The sequence below is a fragment of the Sciurus vulgaris genome (assembly GCF_902686455.1).
Source record: "Sciurus vulgaris genome assembly, chromosome: 6".
Lineage (NCBI taxonomy): Eukaryota > Metazoa > Chordata > Mammalia > Rodentia > Sciuridae > Sciurus > Sciurus vulgaris.
The window spans coordinates 127,355,432-127,380,251 of record NC_136466.1 but is presented as its reverse complement, the minus strand read 5'-3'; the positions used below and the strand labels follow the sequence as shown (position 1 = coordinate 127,380,251).

Genomic DNA, 24,820 nt, shown 5'->3' with positions numbered 1-24,820 from the left:
TATAAAGAAATTATTTTCTGTGAAGAAGTGAATTTTCTTAGAGTGATTTCCTTTATAAAAATTTGGATACATTAATCATTTCGTATAAGCACAATGGAAGTTTTAAAAATTTCATTATTATAGAAACTGTTAATCCACTAATATCCTTCTGTGTTCTACTTTGTATAGCACTTGATGAGTATAATGTAAAATACTGAACTCTACAAACTGTGTTGTTTATTGGCAGGCATTGGTTTATTCATGTTACTTTGGTCAGATTTTATTTATATGATAATAGTACTTGATTGTACTTTTCAAGTATATGGGTGACTTAAATAACTTAACTTTTCAGTCAGGTGACAGCAAACCCTTTATATAAAATGTCAGAAAGCAATTATTTAGACTTTGCAGGTCTTAGTCTCAACTCCAACTTTGCTGTTGTAGTTTGAAAACAACCTTACGCATACCTAGGTAAGTGAGAGTCTGTGCACTAGTAAAACTTTACAAAAATGGGGTGGATCACCAGATTTAACTGTAGTTTGCCACCATTTTAATTACTATATTAATATGTTATAATTGCAGTATTTAAGTGAGTAAGTCTTAGAATGATTAATAAAAGGAATATCCAATGACCCAGGAACCCTTATTATCTACTATTGTTGTATTCTGAGCAAAGCTCAGTTGTCATACAGTAGTCTCATCCCTTATCTATGGTTTTGCCTTTTATGGTTTTTATTACCTGAAGAAGTTAATGATGGTTCAAAAATATTAAATGGAAAATTCCAGAAATAAACAATTCATAAGTTTTAAATTGTTCACCATTGAGTATCATTGTGAAATGTCCTGCAGTCTTTCTGTGCCCGCCTAAAATGTGAGTCATCCTTTTGTCTGATGTATCTGTGCTGTATATACTACCCATCAGATGTTTTCATGGGTTCATGATCCAAGATCACCAATGTTCTCCTGACATTGCATTAGCCTAATGTTACATCACAATGCCTGTGTTACTCACTTTACTTCCTCTTATTACCTAACATTGTATCATTTCACATCATCACAAGAAGAGTGAGTACAGCATGATAAGATATTTTGAGAGACCACATTACATAAATTTTATTACATTATTATAATTGTTTCTATTTTATTGTTAATATCTTATTGTACCCAATTTATAAATTAAACTTTATCACAGGTATGTTTGTGTAGGAAAAAATAGAGTGTATGAATCAGTAATTTGATATTATCCATTTTTTCAGGCATCCACTAGAGGTCTTAGAATACATACTACTAGAAAAGGGGTTACTACTGTAATTTTCTGTTTGTGAAATAGATGATATTATGCAAAGTAGAAAACTGGTTTCCTTCTTACAGGATAAATATTCTTCTGGAGCAAATGGTGACACTTTTAACAGGACTTCGGCTTCATCATCAGGTATGTGTCAGGGTAAAAAAGATGAAACTCTTTAAATTTAGGATTTCATTTACTGAATAATGAGCAGACTGGTGGATATCTTGATATGGGCTGTTTTAAGTCCCTAGTGAGAATTCATTCTAATTTGGATATCTTGGGATGGGGGCACTTCTAGCTAGAGAAGGAGAGAGAAGGGAAAGTATAGTGTTAGTATAGTTAGTGGGTTGCTATAAAACCTTTGTTGAACCTGGAAGATGCATGTTTGACTTCCAGGTTGCTAGAGCATTGTTAGGGTACCTGACATAAGGGAGTATGATGTTGTGTACTATGTGTTATGTTATTGAAGCAGATTTCAATGGTGACTGGCCAGGGTAACAACTATTCAAGCCACACATGGCATGCCATAAAGATATCATGAATTTCTTTGAGATAAGAAAACTAATTTCAGATAGGTCCTAAGAGAAGAGGAGAAATGAGTGTTAAGATAAAAGAGCCCTGCCTTTCCTGCTGCTCTCAACTCCCTTCTGAACTTATTTTTGCCTGGCCTGCCCCACCACCTGCATGCCTCCACCTTAATTGTCCAGCACACATACACTCTCTTTAATGTAGGGTTGATGTGGATGGCAAGATGGGTGGAAGTGGAAGGACTTAGTCTAGGAAGTTAAACTTAAGACAGTAGTCTTTTGCTTTGTCAAAGTTTGAAGCAGGCTGAAATGTGATTGCTACTACATTGAAAGAATTTTATTGTGGTTATTGCCATTTTAACCTTTTTCAGTCTATAGTTCAGTGACATTAAGTATATTCACATTGCTGTGTAACCACCACCTTTCCTCCACTTCCAAAACTTTCATCTTCCTAAACTGAAATTCCATACCCATTAAATAATAACTTCCCACAACTCTCTGTAGCCCCTGGCAACCAATTGTACTTTGTTAATTGAGTGACTATGAGTTTGCTATGAGTCTCTATGGATTTGAGTTTCTATTTTCAGAAAGCTAGATTGAAATAACCACCAAATAAAAGCCAAGATTTTGCTTATAGTTCTGTGAGTATTTAGACTAATGAAACAAAATCAGACAAATAGTTTTTCTTATTATAAAATATATCAGGCAAATGAAAATATACTAAACTGATACCTCAATGTGTTTATTGCCAAAAAAAAAATTAGGAAGAAACAAAATTATCTGAAATTCTGACTTTCTCTTCTAGATTTAGCCACTGTTGACAGTCCGTTAACTTTGATTTTTTTTAGATGTCTACATATATCCCCACATAAGTAATTGTATTCCACTGGCATTATATATATTTCCTTTTATTACACACACTTTGCTTACCTGCCCTTGAATTCCACGCCCTTTTTATGCTCTTAGAATGATATACTTGAACATGTTTTTAAATTTATTTTATAGAAATGGAATCTTACCGTACCACATATTTTACTTATAGTCACAGGAAACTTTATAAGCAACTACTATAATCTAATTCTTTCCAAAATTAAGTGAAAAACGTTCTCATTACCTGACTTTAAAATGTCAGAGCTTAGAAGCTATGAAGTTACTACTATATAGTAGTTCTTTTATAAAGTTACTACTTTATAGTATGTATGTGGCATTCACTTTAACAATTTTTTTTTTTTTTTAGTTTTAGATGGGCACAGTACCTTTATTTTTTATGTGGTGCTGAGGATCAAATCCTGTGTCCCACATATGCGAGGCAAGCGCTCTACAACTGAGCTACAACCTCAGCCCCCATATGCCATTTACTTTTGAACCACATAATATGATTTCATTTGTTTTATTCAATCCTCTGTTTTTGCTAGTTAATTTTTATCTTGTTTTGTTAGCTTGAAATTCTGTGTTCCTATTGCTAATTCATTCCCAAACACTTTGCCAGAAGCACAACTATCCATTTATTTTCTAACATATAATGTGAACCATCAATTTCCTTTTTTAATTGGAAAAGGATTTGAATGCTCCATCCAGCTGTTCTAATATAGACTGACTTTTCTAGCTCTCTCCCATTCTATTTTCTCTGGATCCTGTGTTTCTTTTGTCTTGAACCCTCCACCCTCACTTTGCTGGAATTCATTTTTCAGCTTTCAGAGAAAGGAAATTGAAAGTGTCTTAACTTCATGCTTCATTGATCATATAAGGGCAAAATCTTAACTTGGAAATAATTTTCACTTTGAATCTTATATTGCTTGATAGTGTGTGAAATTCTAGTGATGGTTTTAAGAAGTTTGATATTCTAAGTCCCAACCCTTTGTATATGACTACTTTTAAAAACATTTCTAAAGGGTTGGGATTGTAGCTCATAGAATATTTGCCTAGCATGGGTGAGGCACTGGGTTCAATTCTCAGCACCACATATAAATAAATAAAATAAAGGTCCATCAACAGCTAAAAAATTTTTTTAAATTTCTATAGCTTTTAGGATCTCATTTTGCTTATGCATACATAATAAAAATTTTCTTTTCTTCCAGACATGATTGACAGTTTATCAAAACAGATTATGAAGAATATAACCATATTGTTTTTTTCTTCAAAAAATGCCGAATATGGGCTAAGGTTTTTCTGCTCTAGGCATTTTGTTTAGCAGCTACATTGTTTAGAAAGCCTTCCCACTAAATGAAGACATAGTACAAGATAGCGAAAGTTTAATTAAATCTGCTTTGAATTTACTGTGGGGCCTGGTTGGCTAATATATTGAGATTTTGTATCTGTTAGTAACAGGGGCTTATAATTTTGTTTTGTCATATTAAGGTTATTCTGATATTGTGAAATGAGTTGGTAAATATATTTCTAGAACATTCATATGACATTGGAATGATTTGGTCTTTGTCAGTTTGATTGAACTCTCCTGTAAAACCCTCTCTAGGCTTGATTTAGAAATTTAAAGTCTGATTGAATTTCTGTAGGACATCTGTGTGTGTGTGTGTGTGTGTGTGTGTGTGTTTTCTCATTGTTTCTTGAGTTTGGTGAGTTAATTTGGGGGGAACTTTTCAATTTTTTTTTTCTTTTCTTTTGGTACTGGGGTTGAACTCAGAGCCTTGCACGTGCTAGGCAAGTGATTTACCACTGAGCTATATCCTGAATCCTTTTTAAAATTTTTTATTTTTTTATTTTGAGAGTTATAAATTTTATTTTGAGATAGGGTTTTACTAAGTTGCCCAGACTGCTCTTGAATTTGTGATCTTTCTGCCTTAACCTACTGAGTAACTGGAAGCTGGGATTACAGGCATATGCTACTTTGCTTGGCTTCCATTTCTTTTAAGGTTTTAAATTAGGAGAATAAAGTTGTCTAGAGAAATTCTTCAGTCATCTTCATCTTGTAACTTTGAGATGCTTGCCCTGTGGCAAGTTTTATTTATTGGTCTTTTCAGAGAATCAGTTTTGGCTTTGTTGAGTCGTATGTTTGTTTCCTGCTTTATTTCTGTTCCTTCTTTACTTTTGCATGATTTTGTTCCTTTATAACATTCTTAATTGAAATGACTATTAAGCTCATTGATTTATTTTCTAGTATACAAATTTATCAATATGTAACATTTTTAAATAATTCTAAATGTTTTATTTATTTTCTTTCTGTGGCACTGAGGCTTGAACCCAGTGGCACCTTACATTGAACTACATCCCCAGTCCTTTGTTTTTTGAGAGTGTCTTGCTAAGGTGCTGATGCTGGTCTCAAACTTGTGATCCTTCTGCCTCAGCCTCCCAAGGAGCTGGAATTACATGTGCCATCACATCAGCTAATTCTAAGTGTTTTAAACTTCCATTGTGATGTATTTCTTTGAGTTGTGAGTTCTGTAGAAGTGCTTTAAAATGCACATTTCCAGCCAGGCACGGTGGCACATGCCTGTAATCCCAGTGGCTTGGGAGGCTGAGGCAGGAGGATTGTGAATTCAAAGTCAGCTTCAGCAATTTAGTGGGGCCCTGAGAAACTCTAAATAAAATGTAAGAAAGAGCTGGAGATGTGGCTCAGTGTTGAGTTCAATCCCTGCTATCAAAAAAAAAAAAAAAAAAAAAAAAAGAAAGAAAAAAGAAAAATAAATCGTTTCCAGATATAAAGGGGATTCTAAGCCTTTTGTGTATATGGTATTAATTTTTAAAATTTGTTATATTTCTTTGTGGCCTGCTTATCAGGTTTTAAATAAACATTCTTGTGGAAGAAAGTTCTGTAGTGTCAAGTGCTAAATATTTCTGTGAAATTAATGTGATAGCATTCTATGGATGACTGACTTTATTCTCTTTCCCTCAATTTTGCTATTACTGGTGCTTATAAAAAATGTTTTGCCAGGCATGGTTATGGATGTCTGTAATCCCAACTTGTGAAGCTGAGGCAGGAGGATCACAAGTTCAAAGTCAGCCTCAGCAACTTAGCATGGCCCTAAGCAACTTTACCAAGACTATGTTTCAAAATGCAGAATAAAAAAAAATGGCTGAGGATGTGACTCAGTGGCTAAGTACGCTTTGGATCAATCCCCAGTACCAAACCAAACAACAACAAAAAAAACACTTTATATCTGCTGTTAATGTACTCTCAAAAAGTATACACCTTTTAATTTAAAGTCAAGATTGATTCAATTTATAGTCTAAATATAGTTTGTGATTTATGTTTGTTTCACATGTGTCCTTGAATATTCTGGATATTAGCAAATTTAAAACCAGTCCTGTGGTCAAAAATTGCTGTCTCCTTCTTTTGATATTCAGTTTTTAATTATGAGTAAGATTTAGTCACCATTTTTTTTTTCAAGAGTTACCTATTCATATTCTTATTCATTTTTCTTGTAGGTTCTTCATTTCTTTCTTATTGCTATATAAAATTCCTCTTTTGCTGTATGTGGCACATTGAAGAGGCTTAAAATTTGTATGCTATCTGGATACTTATTTGACTTCTTTCAAAATGTCATTTGCTTTAGAAATGGATGATGGACCTACTCGAAGAGATCATTTCATGAGAAGTGGATTTGCCTCAGGGAGGAGTTTGGGAAACAGAGGTAAGATCTTTGTTTTTCTTTAATCTCCTGGACTTTTGGATAATGGAATAGAGGCTTTCATGGCTGTTTGGTGCAAAGCTAAGTGTGTTATAACTCAACATGTAGTTGATTTTTTTTGAATAGTGAGTTCATCATTTCTTGAAATGGAAATGTTCTTTTTTGCTGTTTTACTTCTTTGGGATAGTAGGACATAGTTAAGTTGACTGGACTGATTAGTTAATAGATTAGTTGGTTGTATGCTCCACAGAGGTGTTTCTTAATTTCTTTATGCTTATTGATTTCTTATAATTAACTTGGGAAGAATGTTTGTAAAGAGCTTTACATATTCAGATGAGAATATATGTATATAGTACACATGTGTGTGCACACACACACACAAACACATTCTTATATATAGATTTTTTTTTTTTTTTTGGTACCAGGGATTGAACCCAGGGGTGCTCAACCACTCAGCCATATCCCCAACCCTTAAAATTTTTTTTTTTTAGTTGTAGATAGACATAATACCTTTTATTTATTTATTTTTATATGGTGCTGAGCATCGATCAAACCCAGTGCCTCACACATGCTAGGCAAAATGCTCTACCACTGAGCTATAACCCTAGCCCCTCCCCAGCATGTTTTAAATTTTGAGACAGGGTCTTGCTAAGTTGCTGAGGCTGTCTTTGAACTTGTGCCCTGCCTCAGCCTTCTGAACTGCTGTGTTTACAGGCATGAGTTTTGTATTTCTTAAGAAAAGACATTATGGGAAACATTTCTGTTAACTTATTGGTATTAGGTTTATGAGGTTATTTTTCCAAGCTTGGGTTCTTAAATTTTACTTTTAGAATTGCCAACATTTGATTTGACAGGTGATAACACAGTGAGATACTTTCCTATAATCCATTTTTCAGACTTGATATTAAAATGCTGAAAATATTCTAAATCATATTTTTATAATGCAATAACATAATTAGAACCTCAAGTTAATAATCAGTATGACTTGCTTGACATGGTAGCACATGCCTATAATCCCATTGACTTGGGAGACTGAGGTAGGAGGATTGCAAGGTTGAGGCCAGGTTGTTCAACTTAGAAGACCCTGTCTCAAAATGAAAAAAGGACTGGGGATGTAACTTAGTGGTAGAGGATCACTGGGTTCAATTCCCAGTACCAGAAAAAAGAAAATTTGTTTATTTTAGGGGATTGCATAGCAAGGCTATTTAGTAATTTTAATTATGCATAACACTTCTCCTTAAATTTATTTTGAAAAACTTTATTGGTAATTCCATTTACTTTTTACATCATTGGAATCTAAAGGTTAATATGTGTTATTTCATTTGACATTTGGAAAACAGCTTCAATTTAGATACAGCAAATACAGATTCGAATTTTATATTTGGACATGTTCCTTCTAGTGGACATAATTTATTTTTTAAATATATATATATATATATATACACATATCATGTTTTTAAAGCTTGCATATCAAGATATGCTGATTTGGATCATGTAATTATGCCAAGAGTTTCACATATGGGCTTTGTTAACTATTGCTAACTATAGAAATAATAAATACCTTAACAGTATACTTGAGAATATTTTAATTTTTAATATTGTAAAATATTAATGTATTTAGATATATTTTAAAATTTTAATATTAGAAGAGTGTGTGATACTTTTTCATGTTAGATTTTGTCACAAATCATTTTTATATGTTTAAGGTTGAAATACTCATTGAATCCTCGACAGGACTCTGCTGAAGTCAATACTTAAAAAAGCTATTTTTATACCAGACATACAATCAAATTCCTAGACCCATGAGTATTTCTTCTTTTCCTTATGATTTATCTGACATAATGTTTTAATCTCTGATAATTTTTCTGAATAAAAATTGTACACTTAGAAATGTGTTTTTAAAGTTGACTTAATTACTGAAAAGGTAATATTGATTCACTTTTCATGTTCTGTGAAGTATGACTAAGCAGCTTTAACTTCTTTTTTTTTTTTTTTTGGGTGTTGGGGATTGAACCCAGGGCCTTGTGCGAGGCAGGCACTCTACCGACTGAGCTATCTCCCCAGCCCCAGCTTTAACTTCTTGAATCACATACCTCTAGTTGGACATATGCAAGTTTGCACATGGTTTTAGAAATTTAACAGAATATTGTAGAGATAAAGTAATTTATAAGAATCACAGGGAATGCTTAAGAAAAATAGTGATATTTTAGAGTGTCAGTTTATGTTGTTTTGGCAGTTTCTGCTGTTCCTTCTTTCCTTCTATTGTTCTCTCTCACTTTTCTTTGCTTCTCTTGTCTGTGCTCCTTGATATTGCATTTCTGCCCTTAAGTTGTTTTTGAGATGGGGTCTTACAGTCTTGCTCAGACTGGTCTTGAATTCCTGGGCTCAAGTGATTATCCTGCCTTAGGCTCCTGAGTAGCTGGAACTACATGTGTAGGCCATAATGCCTGGCCAAGATTTTTAATTTAGTGGTACAGAAACATGTGAAAAGAAGTATTTTACTAGAAAGAGGTACAGATAGTGTGCAATTGGCAGTGCAGAGGAAGGATTATGTCTGGAGTGCTGAAGGATTTTATAGAAGAATTGATCTTCTGAAGGGTGAAAAGAAGTCTGATAGGAAAAATAGGAAAGCAAGGAAGGTACACAGTATTAGAATTTCACAATGCGGAGTAGGGGAACTTATTTGGTGTGAATTAAAATGTTTGCTCAAATTATGTAGTGGGAAATAAAGCTACAAAGGTTAACATGGGCAAATAGTAGTAAGACTCAAGATGTTGAGTGGTATTCATAGCTGTTTTTCTTAAGTAGTCACTAATTTTAATTTTACTAGTAGGAAGACTGAAAGAGATTCAAGTACTAGGAAAATGAATTATAAAAAGAACAGTTAAAAATCAGGATGAGCGTGTGAAGTTTTCAATGACAGTAACTCACACCGAGTCTAATATCTAGGTCTATCAAGGTGAACATTCAGCATATACAAAATCATAAAGTTTGTTTCCTGGTTAAAGATCCTCCAGTAAATTAACAAATAGTAGAAACTCATATTTCACTATCAGATTTATGTTTGTACTTTGATATTGTAGTTATTTTTTAAAAAGCTGCAAGTATGTTACATACTAATTTTAAGTCCTTTTACTGTTCTTTTCCCGTCCTTGAAAATCTCCTTACCCTAAAGATTTATTTCATCCCAATTTTTTGGGGGTGCAGGGGATTGAACCCAGGGACCTTATCTACTGAGCCATATCACCAGTCCTTTTTATTTTTAATTTTAAGACAGGGTCTTGCTGATTTGCTTAAGGCCTCACTAAGTTGCTGAGACTGGCTTTGAACTTCTGATCCTTCTGCCTCAGTCACCAAGTTCCTGAGATTACAGGCATGTGCCACCATGGATGTGTTTAATTTTATGTTAAATAGTTTGTCTGAACTTTCAGATGCTGGCGAGTCTAATAAAAGAGAGAATACACCCACAGTGGGCGGTTTTGGAGTTGGAAAGGGTTTTGGAAACAGAGGTAAGTGTTTGTTTATACTATCTTAAAAATAAAAACTTGAGTTGATCTCAAAATTTTCAGTTTTTGGGTTCATATTTCCCTTTAATATACCTAGAAAGTATGTGCCTTTCTCAAGAATTTATGAGGATCACAAGGGAGTACTGTCATTCTCCTAGTTATAGTTTAAAATAGCAGTTGGTGCTGCTTTGGATGTTTATGCTGCTCCTTTTGCCATTCCCCTCTCCCCCCTTAAACAGCCATGCTACTTGCTGTAACTTCTCTTCAGGTGGATTCACTTTACTCATGAATCCCAGTTCTTTAATATTCAACATCCTTTACCAAGGGATTCATCTTAGACCTTCATAAGTGAATCTGAATACCCATTTTTAGTTGAACCAGGAACCAGTAGTTTGAAATTACATTTTTTCCTTAAGAATTTTAAAAAATTATAATTAACGCAGAATTTATAATCAACTCAAATTATGTGTAGGTGGAAAACTTTCCCAAGATTTTTGAAACTCAGCACTGACTCTTCTTAGGGAGAGGAAGAATAAGGAGGAAGCAGCAGTTGTAGAAGTCAGTAGAATATAGTCTTTTCTGAAACATCTTCAAACACTGCAAATATTTAGATGAATGAAAGAATTCAAATTAGATTTTGTGGGACTATATTCTTTCTCTAGAGTTTATATATTTTGAAATAATATATCTGTTCAAGGAAAAATCTTTTGTTATTCAATCATATAGCAAGGTTGTCTTTCTTAGACATAGGTGTTTATGAAATGACAAATTTGAAAGCGGACCTTGATGAAAGATTTTTTTTGTTAGTAAATGGTAAAGTAGAAGAAATTAACAGGATTTCCATGTTACTGAGAAGGGAAAATTTATGTATTGGATTATAATTTAGTTGTCCTGTGATAGATGAAGAGATTGCAAATTCATTTGTAAAATTTTTAAATTTCTGGTATTTTGAATAGATAGTATACAGTTGTTATACTGACATACACCACTCTCTTGCCACATACATGTAGAGGAGTTTAGGACATTTGATGAAATATAAAATTGACTGAAAAGAAAGTTGTTTTTGACCTTGAGAGAATGGAGCTGACATAAGGCTAAAATCTTAGTACAGCCTGAATCAGAGTTCTCATTCAGTATCTCTCTGTGTAATTATTTATGCTTTATCTTACTTTAAAGGGATACTATAATAAGTCTCTGAAAAGTGATTTTTTTTTTTAACCATATAGGTATAGGAAATTGCTTTCAAAAGTTTGCAGGTTTATTTTATATTTTGTTTAGGTTTTTCAAATAACAAATTTGAAGAAGGTGATAGTTCTGGTTTCTGGAAAGGTAAGTTCCTTGTTTTTGTAGTTACTTTTAAAAAATGTAATATTAAGGAGACATGCTAAAGAGAAATTAAGTATTTTAATCTGAACAAATTTTAATTTATTTAAAGCCAGTTTTATGAAGTAGCTGTATCTGGGGCCCTCGCCAGAGATATTGGTTTGTAGATAAAGAATTCAGGCATCCTAATTTGGTCTTTTGCCACCTGCCTTCGTTAATCTAGGAGGTACAACTTTTGAATGCTGTATTACCTTTAGAAAAAATGATAGTAGAAAGAGCAATTCCAGCTGGGCATGGTGGTGAATGCCCTATAATTCCAGCAACTTGGGAGGCTGAGGCAGAAGGATCACAAGTTCAGAGCCAGCCTCAACTAAAGCAAGGCAGTGAGACCATCTCTAAATAAAAAACAGGGCTGGGGATGTGCCTTAGCAAACCCCCATCCCCCCCCAATAAAAAGAGCAAATCCAAAATTATAATTCATTTCCATATATAAATACAGTTTGGTACCATTCACAATTTAAGTCTGTGAGAAAGAGTCTGTGAATTACTGCTGAAGTTAAAAACATTTTTTCAAAGATACACTCTGGTTTGGGAAAATACTGAGACTAGAATAATATTATCAAGAGTATGGACTACCATATGAATATCGCTTTCTTAAAACTGTGAATATTTGGGTGAGACTTCGAAACTTATATTTAAAAAGCATCTCTGGTGATTATGATACCTCCTTTGATAACCTTTGTTGTGGAATCTTCATAGCATACACTTTGGAGCATCCTGCTACCTGCTAATTGAATGATAGTGGAATAAATTGCTTAATATCTCTAATCCATAGTATTATAGTCTGTAAAATGGAGACCATTTTATAGGTTGTTAGACAGACTAAGTGAGAATTCATGTGAAAGCACAAAACTCAGGATCACATACATTTGTGATCACCGTATTTCTTCATTAAATGCTTGAGGCTTGGGTTAGGTTTATAGCTCAGCAGTAGAGTGCTTGTCGAACATGGATGAAGTCCTGAATTTGATACTTGGCATCAAAGGGGGGGAAATGATGTTTGAGGCTTGATTTTATTAATCTCTTTGATTCACAAAGTTAAACTCAAGAACCAGACCTTGATCACTTTAAAAATCTTCTGAAATAAGGTTGGATTTTAATATATCATTTAAGATGATTTCCCCAAACTATTCCCAGTTTCATTCTCTCTCTCTTTGCTTGTTTTCTTTCCTATTCAAATGAAAGCACACAACATAGAACTAGTATTTATTAGAGAAAAAATATCACCATGTTTTTCTTTACTATTTCTACTGTTTCTATTTTAACTTCCCTACTTTTAACCCATTGAATATTTACAATTATTTCCACTTCTGCAAAGACCTTCCAGTTATCTTTCATTCCTTCCTAGAGATGGTGGGCCAAGGAACTCCCACAAATTCCACAGTTTCTCCCAGACTTGAGAGAGCTTACTTTCTCCAAAGTGGTCTGCTTTCTTCACTTTGGTTCACTTTCTTCTGTTTTTATTCTTAGTTATCCTAAATGAAAAAATAATAACATATGGTCCAGATTCTTTTGTTCTCAAAAGTAGTGACAAACTCAGGAGGAGATCAAGGTAGAAATGTTTACTTTCACAGAAGTAGTGTTTTGTGCCCCCCCACTATCCCGTTGTCTGGGCTGGAGTAGTGTAGGAGTTCAGGATTTTTTTTTTTTTTTTAGAGCTGGAAACCCTAGATTTGAGACAGAGTGGTCAAAGAATAATGTAAGACTTTTTTGTTTTTGTCAAATTCCAAATTAATCAGTAGAATTTTTTCTTTAAGGCAACAAATATTATCTATTATCATTATATCAGGGCCAGCCTTTCTTCTAAAATTCATTTCCTGTTAATCTCATTTACATTAAATTTTGTCCAAGTAGTTGTCTTGTTAGATGACTCTTCAGGAATGCTTGTCAGTTGTCTACCACAGCTCAAATAGGAGCCTGTAACTAGACCTCTCTGGGTCATTATTTTTGGTAAAATGAAAACATTAAGTAGACTGGTGCTTTTTACACAGGAATTTAGTTGATGGCTTACAAGCTGTTTGGTTACTTGATATCATTATTGTTAAAGTTCTTAGTTATTGAACATTAATTACATGTACAAAGATCTCTTTTTCCTCTATTTCTTGGTCCAAGGGATTAAATCCAATGGTGCTTAACCACTGAGCCACATCCCCAGCCCTTTTTAATATTTTATTTAGAGATAGAGTCTCACTGAGTTACTTAGGACCTAAATTGCTGAGGCCAGCTTTGAACTTTTGAACCGCTGGGATTATAGGTGTACGTCACTGTGCCCTGCTACATAGATCTCTTGAAATCATCTCTAGTTCTCAAATGTGACTTTGGTTGAATCTTCAGGAAAGCTTAAAGTTATATTAGTAACATAGAACTTTTAAATTTTGAAAAATCACTCCTACCTTATAGTCACTCTACATTCTCTGAAGAAACTCTTGGAGTGGGACCTGGGCATTTTATTTATAACCAGTTCTCCTGGTAACTCCTAGGGATTCTCTTACTCTATTGTTAAAAAAACAAAAAACCCTTTAATGTTGCTTGCTAATGTCATTAAAAACAGAAAAGGCAGGATATCCTTAAATTATTTAATTAGGACAGATGAGGAAAAACTGGCATATATATTTAAGAAAGCATCAGTTTCTCCATTATTAAGAACAGTAAATGACAGAAAAATACGATATTATAAATAGTATTGTCATGTATTTCTAGTGGTCTGTGGTTCACATTAAGTAATCACTTGAATACTTAATAGTTTAGATAATGGTGAAACTATATTTAATCAAATTGACATTTATGAAATTCTTCCTTTTTGGCTTATTTTTCCTAAGATAACACTTGGGAAATAGTGCGTTTTCAGTTATATACTTAATGTTTAATATTTAGAGACAGTATCTTCCATTGTTAAAGTATTTCAAGAATTAAAATGTAAGTTTCCATTGTTAAAATTATTTCAAGAATTAAAATGTTTTATGAAAAAAATTTTTAATATTTATCTGTGACAATGTAATATACGTGTTATGTTTTAAAAGTAATTATTTGGATGCTATTCACATGTTAAATTTTTATTCAAGAGTCTAACAATGATTGTGAAGATAATCAAACACGGAACAGAGGGTTTTCCAAGAGAGGTGGTAAGAATTATGTTTTGGAACAATTTTTACTTGAAACAAGGATACTAAACTGGCAAAACTGATTTTTAGAGGAGATGAAAGAGAGAAAATTCTGGTGGTGAAAACCTTTAAGAAAAATACCTTGATGCATATGTTTTCAGCTTCTAATACTTAAGTGAATATTCAGTAGGTGCCCCTTTTTTCACTTTCTAATATCACTGGCTTCCGCCCCCCCACCCCGAGATCTCAATAATGTGTTATAAATTACAGAAGAGGATGTGAAATTTTTGTCAGTCACAGTTCAGATGGAATAGAGGATGTGTTTGTCTTTGAGGAGAGTCCCTGGAAATTTGGGGGAGGGAAGAAATTGTAGATTAGTTTTTGTTTAAATATAGCATTATTTCCTCTTACTCCACTAATTCTACCTTTAATGAATTTGAGGTGAAAGGGTATAACAATTATTATACTTAGTTTTCAATTATATATGGAGATATGTTGAAACAGGAACAACAAAACCTACAAAAGCCATAGTGAACTTAGTATAAAATTACTACAGGTGTGTTGATCCCTGATTAAAGGCCTTCTGTTTGGGACAACATGGTAGTCAGATACATCAATGTTTTGCTGCAACTTGGGAACATTTTTTTGCCCATTACATGATAAGCTGGCTGAATGGTAGCCCTTCCATAGTGAAGCTAATACCGGATTTAAGAATGAGGGAAGACTGTTTTCTGAATTGAAACTTAGGATGAAGCAGAAGTTTAAGAAAAAACCCAGACCTATCTTTTCAAACTGTTTTTTTTTTTTAAAGTAGTTTTTGACACATTGAAAATATGCCTGTTTTAAAATTTTTGTTTATTTCCAGGAGAATAGTGAATATCTTCCCATTACATTCATTTTAACTAAATTAGTATAGTTCATATTTGAGGCAGTCAAAAACCATTTGAAGCTGTGTGTTCTTGATTCTGACTTACAGACCAGTGCTGGATGATTAGCAGGGACATAGTCATTTTACAGAGTAGTTGATTCCGATTCACTGTAGACATGCCTTCAGAGGGTATTAAGTTAGCATATAGTGGTCACTTGGTAAATGCATATTTATATTGAAGTATGGCATGACAAAGGTTCATATATTAAAAGCACATAAGGCAGTATTTTTTTTAATAAACCAAACACACCTGATGTTCACCAGCATGTAGATGAGGGAATAGAAATCACTAGCACATCAAAAGTTTGTTTTCACTCACAATGCCTGCCCTGAAGGTTTACCTCTATTATGACTTCATAGCAGTGTAGATTAATTTTGTCTGTTTTTATACTTAATATAAAGAGAATCAAACAGTACATACTGTTAAAGTATCTGGCTTCCACTTAAGGTATTTGTGAGGTTTACTGATATTTTTGGTTATAATTTTAGGTCATTATCATAGCTGAATAGTATTCTTTCCTTCAGCTGTTCTAATGATGACTATTTGGATTACTTCTAGTTTTGTGCTATTACAAAAGTATTGCTAGTGTTTTGATGACTTTTGGAACATACTCAGAAATAGAATTGGTAGTTTCCAGGCTTTGTATATTTTAGGTTTGATAACTATTGTCAAATGTTTTCAGTATTTATACTGAGATACTGCCACATCCTCAGCAATGCACTTGACATTTTTTTCTTTCATCTTAGCCGTTCTGCTGTGTATCCCATTACGATTTTAATTTGCAGTGTTTGTACTACTGAAATGTTGAGTGCTGCAACTGGCCATTTGGACAGCATCTTTTGTGAAGTGCCTGTCTCATACCCATTTTTTTTATTGGGCATCTTTATTTTTACCTTTTAATTTGTAAATGATTTAAAACTTACAGCAGAGTTTCAAGAATAGTACATACATTCCTGTATGGCATTTATGTTGTAGGTCTTTTGGTGAATAGAAGTTATTCATGTTAATCATGCACAGTTTACTATCTTTATGTTTAGTGCCTGCCCCCCCCCCCTTTTTTTTTTGGTACTGGGGATTGAACCCAGGGATGCTTAACCACTGAGCCACATTCCCAGCCCTTTTTAAAATTTTTTTTTTGTTTTTTTTCGCCAAGTTGCTTAAGGCCTCACTTAGTTGCTGAGCCTGACTTTGAGCTTGAAATCCTCTTGACTCAGGTTCCTGAGCCACTGGGAATTTATTTTTATATAAAAATCAAGGTGTGTTTTTTCTGTATGGGTGGATATCCAGTTGACTTAATGTCACTTATTGAAAAGACTCTTTCTTCCAATTACAGGATGGTATTGCTTTTGTCCTTAACTAGTCACAGAAATACATGTATCTGTTTTTTTTTTAAATGTTTTTTTTTAGTTGTCAGTGGATCTTTTTATTTTATTTATTTATATGTGGTGCTGAGTATCGAACCCAGAGTCTTACACATGCTGGGCAAGTGCTGATCCACCGAGCCATAACTTCAGCTCTATGTATCTGTTTTTAAACTTGGCTCTAATCCAGTGATCACTTCCTCTATTTTTTGCACCTTGGTACATAATGTAATTACAATAGTTTCATAATGGGTCCTGATACTTGGTAGTGTAAGTCTTCCAAGTTTGTTGCTTTTTAGAATTGCTTGGGTTATTCTTAGTCATTTGGATTTTTGTGTGATTTTTGTAATCAGCTTATTCATTTTTAGAAAAAAAATCTTGGTCTGGACTACTGTAACAAAATATTTTAAACCTGGTAACTTGTAAATAACAAGTTTATTTCTCATAGTTTTGGAGGCTGAGAAGTCTTAAGATCAAGGCACCAGCAGATTTAGTGTCTGGTGAGGACTCATTTCGTGCATTTGTAGATCATACCTTCTTTCTGCATCTTTGCATGGTGAAAGGGGCACAACAGCTCTTTGAGGCTTCTTTTATATGAACACTAATCCTATTCATGAGGGCTAAGCCTCATGACCTAATGACTTCTCTATAGGCCCCTACCTTATGTCTCATCACCTTGGGAGTTAGGATTTGAACATGAATTTTGGAGGGACACAGTCATTCAAACCTTAGTAAAAACGTAATGAAATTTTTGTTGGGATTGCATTGAATCCATAGATTAAATTGGGAAAAATTTGCTTCTTTGCTATAGTCTGTCTTCCAGTTCATGAATTTCCCCACTTATTTAGGCCTTAAATGTTTTCTAACCATTAGCCATTTTTCAGTTTTCTCTCGAGTCCTCAATACATATTACTATACTTGAGTTTTTGATACTTTGTGATGCATATCATTTTTATTGAACTAACACTTCATGTAACATAAAATTCACCATTTTGAAGTGTGTAACTCAGTGGTTTTAAATATATTAATTCTGTTGTGCAACTATCATCACTATTTCCAGAACATTTCCTTTTTCCCCAAAAGAAATCTTACACCTGTTAGCACTCAGTCCCATCTGCCCCTCTTCCCATATCTCATAGTCTACTTTCTGTGGATTTGTTGATTCTGTGAATTTCATATAAAGGAAATAATTTAATATGTAGTTTGTGTGTCTGACTTCTTTCACTTAGCATAATGTTAGCATAAAGTTTTCAAGATTTATCCATTGTGAAGCATGTGATAGTACTCATTCTTTTTTATGATTGAGTAATATTCCATGTGTGAATATATCACATTTTGTTTATTCTTCCATGAAGGACATTTGGGTTGCTTCCATTTTGGGCTACCATGACTAATATTGCTATAAAATTTGTGTATAAGTTTTTGTGTGAACACATGGTTTTTTAGGGTAGCTCTTGTGTTTAACTTAAAATTTTTTTTAGTTGTAGATGAACACAATACCTTTATTTAATTTATTTCTGTGTGGTGCAGAACCCCAGTGTTTTACACATGCTAGGCAAGCACTCCTCCACTGAGCCACAGTCCCCCAGCCGCTTGTGTTTACGTTTATAAGGAAAAAAAAAATCATTTGTTTCAGCAATTCAAATTGTTTTCCATTGCAGTTGCATCATTTTACATTCCCACCCTCAATGTAGGTGGGTTCCAATTTCTCCACATCTTTTACTAATACTGATTGTTATGGTATGATTTACATTTTATGGTGACTAATGTTGAGCAGTTTTTCAGTGTGCTTATTGGTCATTTGTATATCTTTGGAGAAATACCTGTTTATGTTTAGATCCTTTGCCCATTTTAACAATTGGATGATTTTTTTTTTGTTATTCTGAGATTTATGTACTTACTCTCAATATGAGTGTCATCAGATAAATGATTTGCAAATATTTTCTCCCCTTCTGAGTTGTCTTCATTGTCTCATTGTGTCTTTTGAAGCACAGAAGTTGACATTATTTGCAGTCTAATTTATCTTTTTTCCTCTTGTTGTTATGCTTTGAGGTGTCATCTAGAAACTGTTGCCCAATCCGAAGTGTCACAGATTTTTTACGTATGTTTCTTTGCAGAATTTTGTAGTTTTAGCTCTTATATTTGATCCATTTTGAGTTAATTTTCATTTACGGTGTGAAGTTGGCAGTCCAAGGTAATATTTTGCCTGTGGATATCCAGTTGTCCCAGCATCATTTTTGCTGTATTTATTTACTTTGGTAAGGGGACTGAACCTAGCGGTGTACAACCAATTGAACCATATCCCCAGCCTTTTCATATTTTATTTAGAGATGGGGTCCTGCTGAGTTGCTGAGGGCCTCACTAAGTTGCTGAGGCTGGGCTCAAACTTAAGATCCTCCTGCCTCCCAAGCTACTGGGATTACAGGTGTGCCCCACCGTGCCCAGCATATGTCACTGTTTTGTATGGCTGTGTCTCCGTGTCAGTCTCTTTGGGTTTATCTTCCTTTGAGTTGAGCTTCTTGGATATGTAGATTGATAATTAGATTTGGAAAAAAATTTAGCTGTGTTTCTATGAAACCATAATAGGATTTTGCCATTTTAATTATTTTAAATTGTAAAATTTGTGACATTAAGTACATCCAAGTGTTGTGTAACCATCACCACTCTCATCACCCAAACAGAAACCCTCTACACCCAGTAGGCAGTTAACTCACCATACCCAATCTCTGGTAACATCTATTCTACATTCTCTATAAAGTTTTCTTGTTCTGGATATTTTATACAAGTGGAAATTATACATTATTTTTCCTGTTTTGTCTAGCTTATTTCATTTAGTATCGTGTTTTCAGTGTTCACTCAGGTTGTCACGTGTATCAGAACTACATTTCTTTTTATGGTGGAATAATATTCCATTTTATGTCTTTATTTCATTTATCCATCTGTTGGTGGACACTGGGTTGTTTCCTGTATTGGTCATTGTGAATAATGTTACTATGAACATTCATCTGCAGTTATCTATTTGAAATCCCTGTTTCTAAATCTTTTGATTATGTAACTTAGAAGTGGAATTGCCAAGAGATGGGACCAGGGTAAGTTAAAATGCTACAAATTTTTTTTTTAATGTTCCCTGGATTGTTGCAAACCTTTGATTCATTATCAGTTTGGAAAAAATTCTGATGGTTTTTTTTTTAATCATCTTTTCTTGCCATTTTAGAGTAGCAAAATTTGGAGTTGCTTTTGCTCATTGATGTTAGTGGTGGTGCTTATTGCTTATATTTTTCATTCTATTTGTTTGATAGTATATAAAAACAATTTAATTTTATATACCACAGGCTTATGTATTGACCTCATTAAACAAATTTATGATAAATACTTTTCTTAAAAAAAGATGTTCATGTTCCTTTTAATCAGACATATGGTTCTGAAGATTGTTACCAAACTTCTTCAGGAATTTTAAGAGATTGTCAGTGGTCCCTTATAAAATGCAGAGTATACCTCCAGAAGGATTCCTCTTACTTTAAAAAATATCTTAATGACTTACGGGGGTTTAATGCCTTAATGGAACATCTACCTGGCATGAAAGGAAGCTCTGGGTTTGATCTGCAGCACTGCTGTCCTCACAATTGGTGTTAGCTAATGAAAAAATGACATTAAAAGTGATTGATTTTTAAATATTTTAATGATGCAGAATGGTAAAGAATATTTGATTACATACTTATATGTTACTACCTAGATTTAACAAATATTTTTTAATATTTATTTCGAAGCCATTAAAAAGTAGAATTGTTAGATGGCCTAAAGGATGGTTTAACTTTACATTTTATATTGTTCCCCTCCCAGAGGTAATGTATTTTGACATATGGCATATATACTTCTTGTCTGTATTTTTAAAACACTTTTATTTATTTATATGTGGTGCTGAGGATCAAACTCAGTCCCTTACATATGCTAGGTGAGTGCTCTACCACCGAACCACAACCCCAGCCCTTCGTCTGTATTTTTATAGGTTAAACATATGCCTATCTTTTATGACATTTTTATTCAATAATTTTTAGATTTTTATGTTGAAAGTGTGACTTTGGTTCATTTATTTTAAATTTTGTTTCTTATTCTTCCTTTCAACCTGTTTATTTCAACAAGATAATTTTTAAGATTATGGAAGTATACAGGGAGTTTCTGCCTTCCCTTAAAACAAGGTTGTGCAAAACTGATTGTAACACCCATGTCGTTTTCATCTCTAGTTATTAGTCTTGTTATATAACTCAGAACAGGCTTCAACTCTGAGGAAAGAGCATATTTCTTTAAATGTCTGAGTTTCTGCTCTGGTGGTATTAAGATGTAGATATGAAAGATGCTGAGGCATTAAATAGTCATGGACTAAGACAAGGAAGATAGGTTTAAAAAGGACTCATTTTGTATTTTTACAGAAAAGAATAGTGATTAAAATGAAAAACAATGGATGGGTTGGACAAATTAAACAGATAAATATTTAAATCAAAAGATTTGAGCAAATTTTTTTAACTTAGAAATGGAAAATATGAAAGCACTTAACAAATATGGAAAATAGAATAAGAATTATCTGTTCATTCTAAATGGTTTTCATTTTATTATATTTTAAATTTATATATGTACATATTATACTTTTATGAAAGTAACTTACACCTTAAAAAGTAGACTCCACAATATAAACTATTTTTTTTTTGAAATGAGAGAAATCCTGACAAGGTTTCTTAAAAGATAATGGCACAAATAAGTAATTTAGAATGTAAAAGTAATTGTTGATATATACTGTTGACAGATCGAAGAGTGTAAGTTTTGAGTGATAGGTGCAGAACTGCGAATCTACTTTTAATTATTTCATTTTTAAACAGTCTTGTAAAACATGTAATCTACTATCAATAAGTAGCATGTGTAGGACTTATACTTGTATTGATCATCCTCGTTAGGTATAAATAGTTGCAAATACATAAACTAAACATTTTCACTTTCTCTATTTCCTGCCTAGTTGACACTTTGGTTTGGAATTGATCTGGTTTTGCCTTAAGTGGAATTAAAGTTTACTTGAACTGTTCACTGTCTATTGGGTTTCAGTTTAATTAAAATTGACCCGTTTAATGTGAATCGAGATTTTATACGTGCTTACTTGTCTGTACTTTGATTAAGGTATTTGGCGTCTATTGGGAGTAAATACAAGCCTAGGATTAATTTAATCCTTCTGTAGATTGTAGAAGTCCAGTTAATGGTGCAGTTGTGACAACATTCAGTGTTTTTTGACACTTTTCTATTACTCATATTTAGTTCCTCAAAGCAAGCAGTGGATTTTTCTCATCATAGCCATATCTACTTATATTAGTAAAATCTTAACTTTTATTGATCAATTCTGGCTTTTCTTTTTAGGAACTGTCCATTAATGCCTTAAAAAGTATTTATTTAAAGCCATTGAATATGCAAAACAAATTTGGTCATCATGTCCCCAAGATTTCTTTGTTATTGTTGTTTTGTGTTGTTCTTGTGTGTGTGTGTTTTAATATTATAGGCTATCAAGATGGAAATGATTCGGAAGCTTCAGGGCCATCCAGAAGAGGTGGAAGAGGTAGTTTCCGAGGTTGCCGTGGAGGATTTGGTTTAGGAAGACCAAGTTAGTAGTGGATTGCAAATGGTGTGCTTCATCTGTTAAGAAGGAAATGATTTTTTAAAAAAATCACATAAAGTTGTTAGGAGTAAATGAAAATATTTTAGCACAGTGTCTGATACAAATTAATCACCCATGTTATATAACATTATTACTTTTAGATAAAATTGCATATTGATTAAATTGGAATATATGAATTTTTTTCCGAAGTTTTATGTGACTCAATTTTTTAGTATTGCATTTTGTTAAGTTTTTTTAGAGCCTTGGTAATATGGCTTCCCTTATCAATAGGTGGCCTTCTGTATGGCTCTACACTTCAGCATACCTTCTTTTATTAATGTGGCTTTCTACCTTAAAATTCCTCCAGCCATCACTCCTTAGAGCTAAGGTGCTGTCTTCATAAATCACTGTTGGGGTACATGTGTCTCTTAATAGAGGATGACAGATTAGTGGTTTTGGAAGCTAAAAACATCACAATTTGTAATTAAGATTTAATAAATGTGAAGCATTTAGTAAAGCATTAGTAAATTGTCCCCCTACCTTTTTTTTTTTTAATGAATGATTCTGTGCAGGGCTGTTAAGATTAGATTTGGCAAGAGTGGGAGTAGAGATGCTGTGCTGGTGAATAAGCAGTGAAATGATGCAGTGTGAAGTGCTACCTTGGCAGGAGACTTATCTTTTGCTTATTTTGTAGGATAGTATTGACCCTAACTTTTTTTATAAAATAGTTTAACTAAAATGTTTTCAAGAAAGGAATTTGTAATTGAAAGATATAATTTGTAGAGAAATCCTTTGTGCACTACTTCGAAAAATATTCATTATGATTCTTGTTAAACTATATGAGCCCACATATTTTAACTTCTGATACCATGACTTGGCCTTTTTTTCTCTTTACTGAATGATTAAAAACTTCTTAAAAGTAATATAATTATATTTTCTCCAAATCAAGGTAATGAATATGACCAAGATGAGGGGACACAGCGTGCTGGTAGCCTTTTTGGTTCTAGAAGACCAGCATTAAGTGGTGCAGGTGAGAAATAAAACATGTTACTCAACACTAATCCTTTATGCCTTTAGCACTATGATTAGTAAATGTAATGTATATATTTATACTAGGTTGGTTCATGATTTTCTTATATTTTGACGTTTAGCTTGTTTCAAAGAAAAACGTTTTTAAGTTAGGGGAAAACAGTTTGTGTGGTTTGAAGAAAAAAATGAAAAAAAAAAGTCTCGATGAAATGTCAAATGAAAGTTAAGGTTTAAATCTAGAAAAAAGAGGGTTAAGGGGTGAGGAATCCTGAGTAGTTACTGTATATTGAACAGAAGTAGCAATATGTTGTATGTGCTTGGAGTGGGAGTTATATTTTCTTTAAATATTCTTCAAAACAATGCCTTACAGGTAATGGTGACACTTATCAAAGCAGAAGTGGCAGTGGAAGTGGTCGAGGTAGGTTCTTATTTGGTTTACCTGACAGCTTTAAATTATTGTAATCTAAATTTAAGTTTTGGTTTATGTTCTCCATTAATACTTTTGTACACTGTGAGGAACATAAATTTATATAGCCTGTAGTGGGGAGTTCTTAATACTCTCTGGGATATTTTCTTTCTGATTAAGCAATTTCCATTATAGGAATTATATACTATAGATATGCTTATAAATATATGTACAAGGACATTCATTGAGTCTTTGTTTATACTAAGTAAAAACTGAAAATCACCAAAAATTCATCAATCAGTAACTGTTTAAGATGTGGTACTGTGCAGCTGTTAAATATTGAGATATATTTATATGTATAAATCATTATTAAAATGTGCTTTTCTTATGGAATAAATATTTTATTTGGTGTAAGGGATAGAGTTAGTTCAGTATATATGATTTCTTATGTTGAAGATTTTTTCCAGAGTGTAAATATGTAAATGTGAACATGCTTTCCAGATTAGTAATCAATAAAACTTGTTTGATGTATTGAAAGATTATCAGTAATCATTATTAGTCTGAGGGCAGAGTGACTCCTCTACCAGCCTCTTGGATTCCTCATTGTAGAAAAAGGTTGTTACAGACTAGTTAAACCAAATCTTCCACAAATGTAGGACTGTGGACATAAAGAACAAGGAAACAGAGCTCATATGTTTAAAAAAAAGTGTTATATCTGATTAGCCTTGAATCTAATGCAGTCAGTACCTAAAGTGGCACAGTAGATGAGTAGTTAACTAAAAATCAGAAAGGTCACTTACAGAAAAGAGTTAATAAACCTGATTACTCTTTAAAATTCATCAGTAATGGGAAACTATCCTGGTTATAAGGTATTATCCTTGGCAAATATTGGTTAATTAGGGTTCTCCAGAGAGACAGAACCAATAAGAGATGGATGGATGGATAAGAAGGGAATTTGTTCATATAACTATGAAGACTGAGAAGTGGCTATCTTCTTTTTTTGGTGGTGCTGGGAATTGAACCCAGGGCTTTGTGCATGCGAGTCAAGTATTCTACCAACTGAACTACATCCCCAGCCAGAAGTAGCTATCTT

General features: G+C 33.3%; 1 protein-coding gene across 5 annotated transcripts in view; it reads left to right on the top strand.

Moving 5' to 3' along the window:
- DDX4 (DEAD-box helicase 4) overlaps nt 1–24,820 on the top strand; it is a gene marked incomplete at both ends in the record, with an annotated part of 52,522 nt that overhangs the window by 4,705 nt on the left and 22,997 nt on the right. For 2 of the 5 annotated variants that reach the window (XM_079143865.1, XM_079143866.1), the window contains 8 exons: nt 1,351–1,411; nt 6,306–6,383; nt 9,812–9,889; nt 11,165–11,215; nt 14,332–14,391; nt 22,197–22,298; nt 23,242–23,322; nt 23,692–23,739. In XM_079143865.1, coding sequence (XP_078999991.1) covers nt 1,351–1,411; nt 6,306–6,383; nt 9,812–9,889; nt 11,165–11,215; nt 14,332–14,391; nt 22,197–22,298; nt 23,242–23,322; nt 23,692–23,739 — 559 coding nt within the window. The remainder of the gene's footprint in view (nt 1–1,350; nt 1,412–6,305; nt 6,384–9,811; nt 9,890–11,164; nt 11,216–14,331; nt 14,392–22,196; nt 22,299–23,241; nt 23,323–23,691; nt 23,740–24,820) is intronic. The other 3 variants (XM_079143867.1, XM_079143868.1, XM_079143869.1) reach the window with 3 other exon arrangements.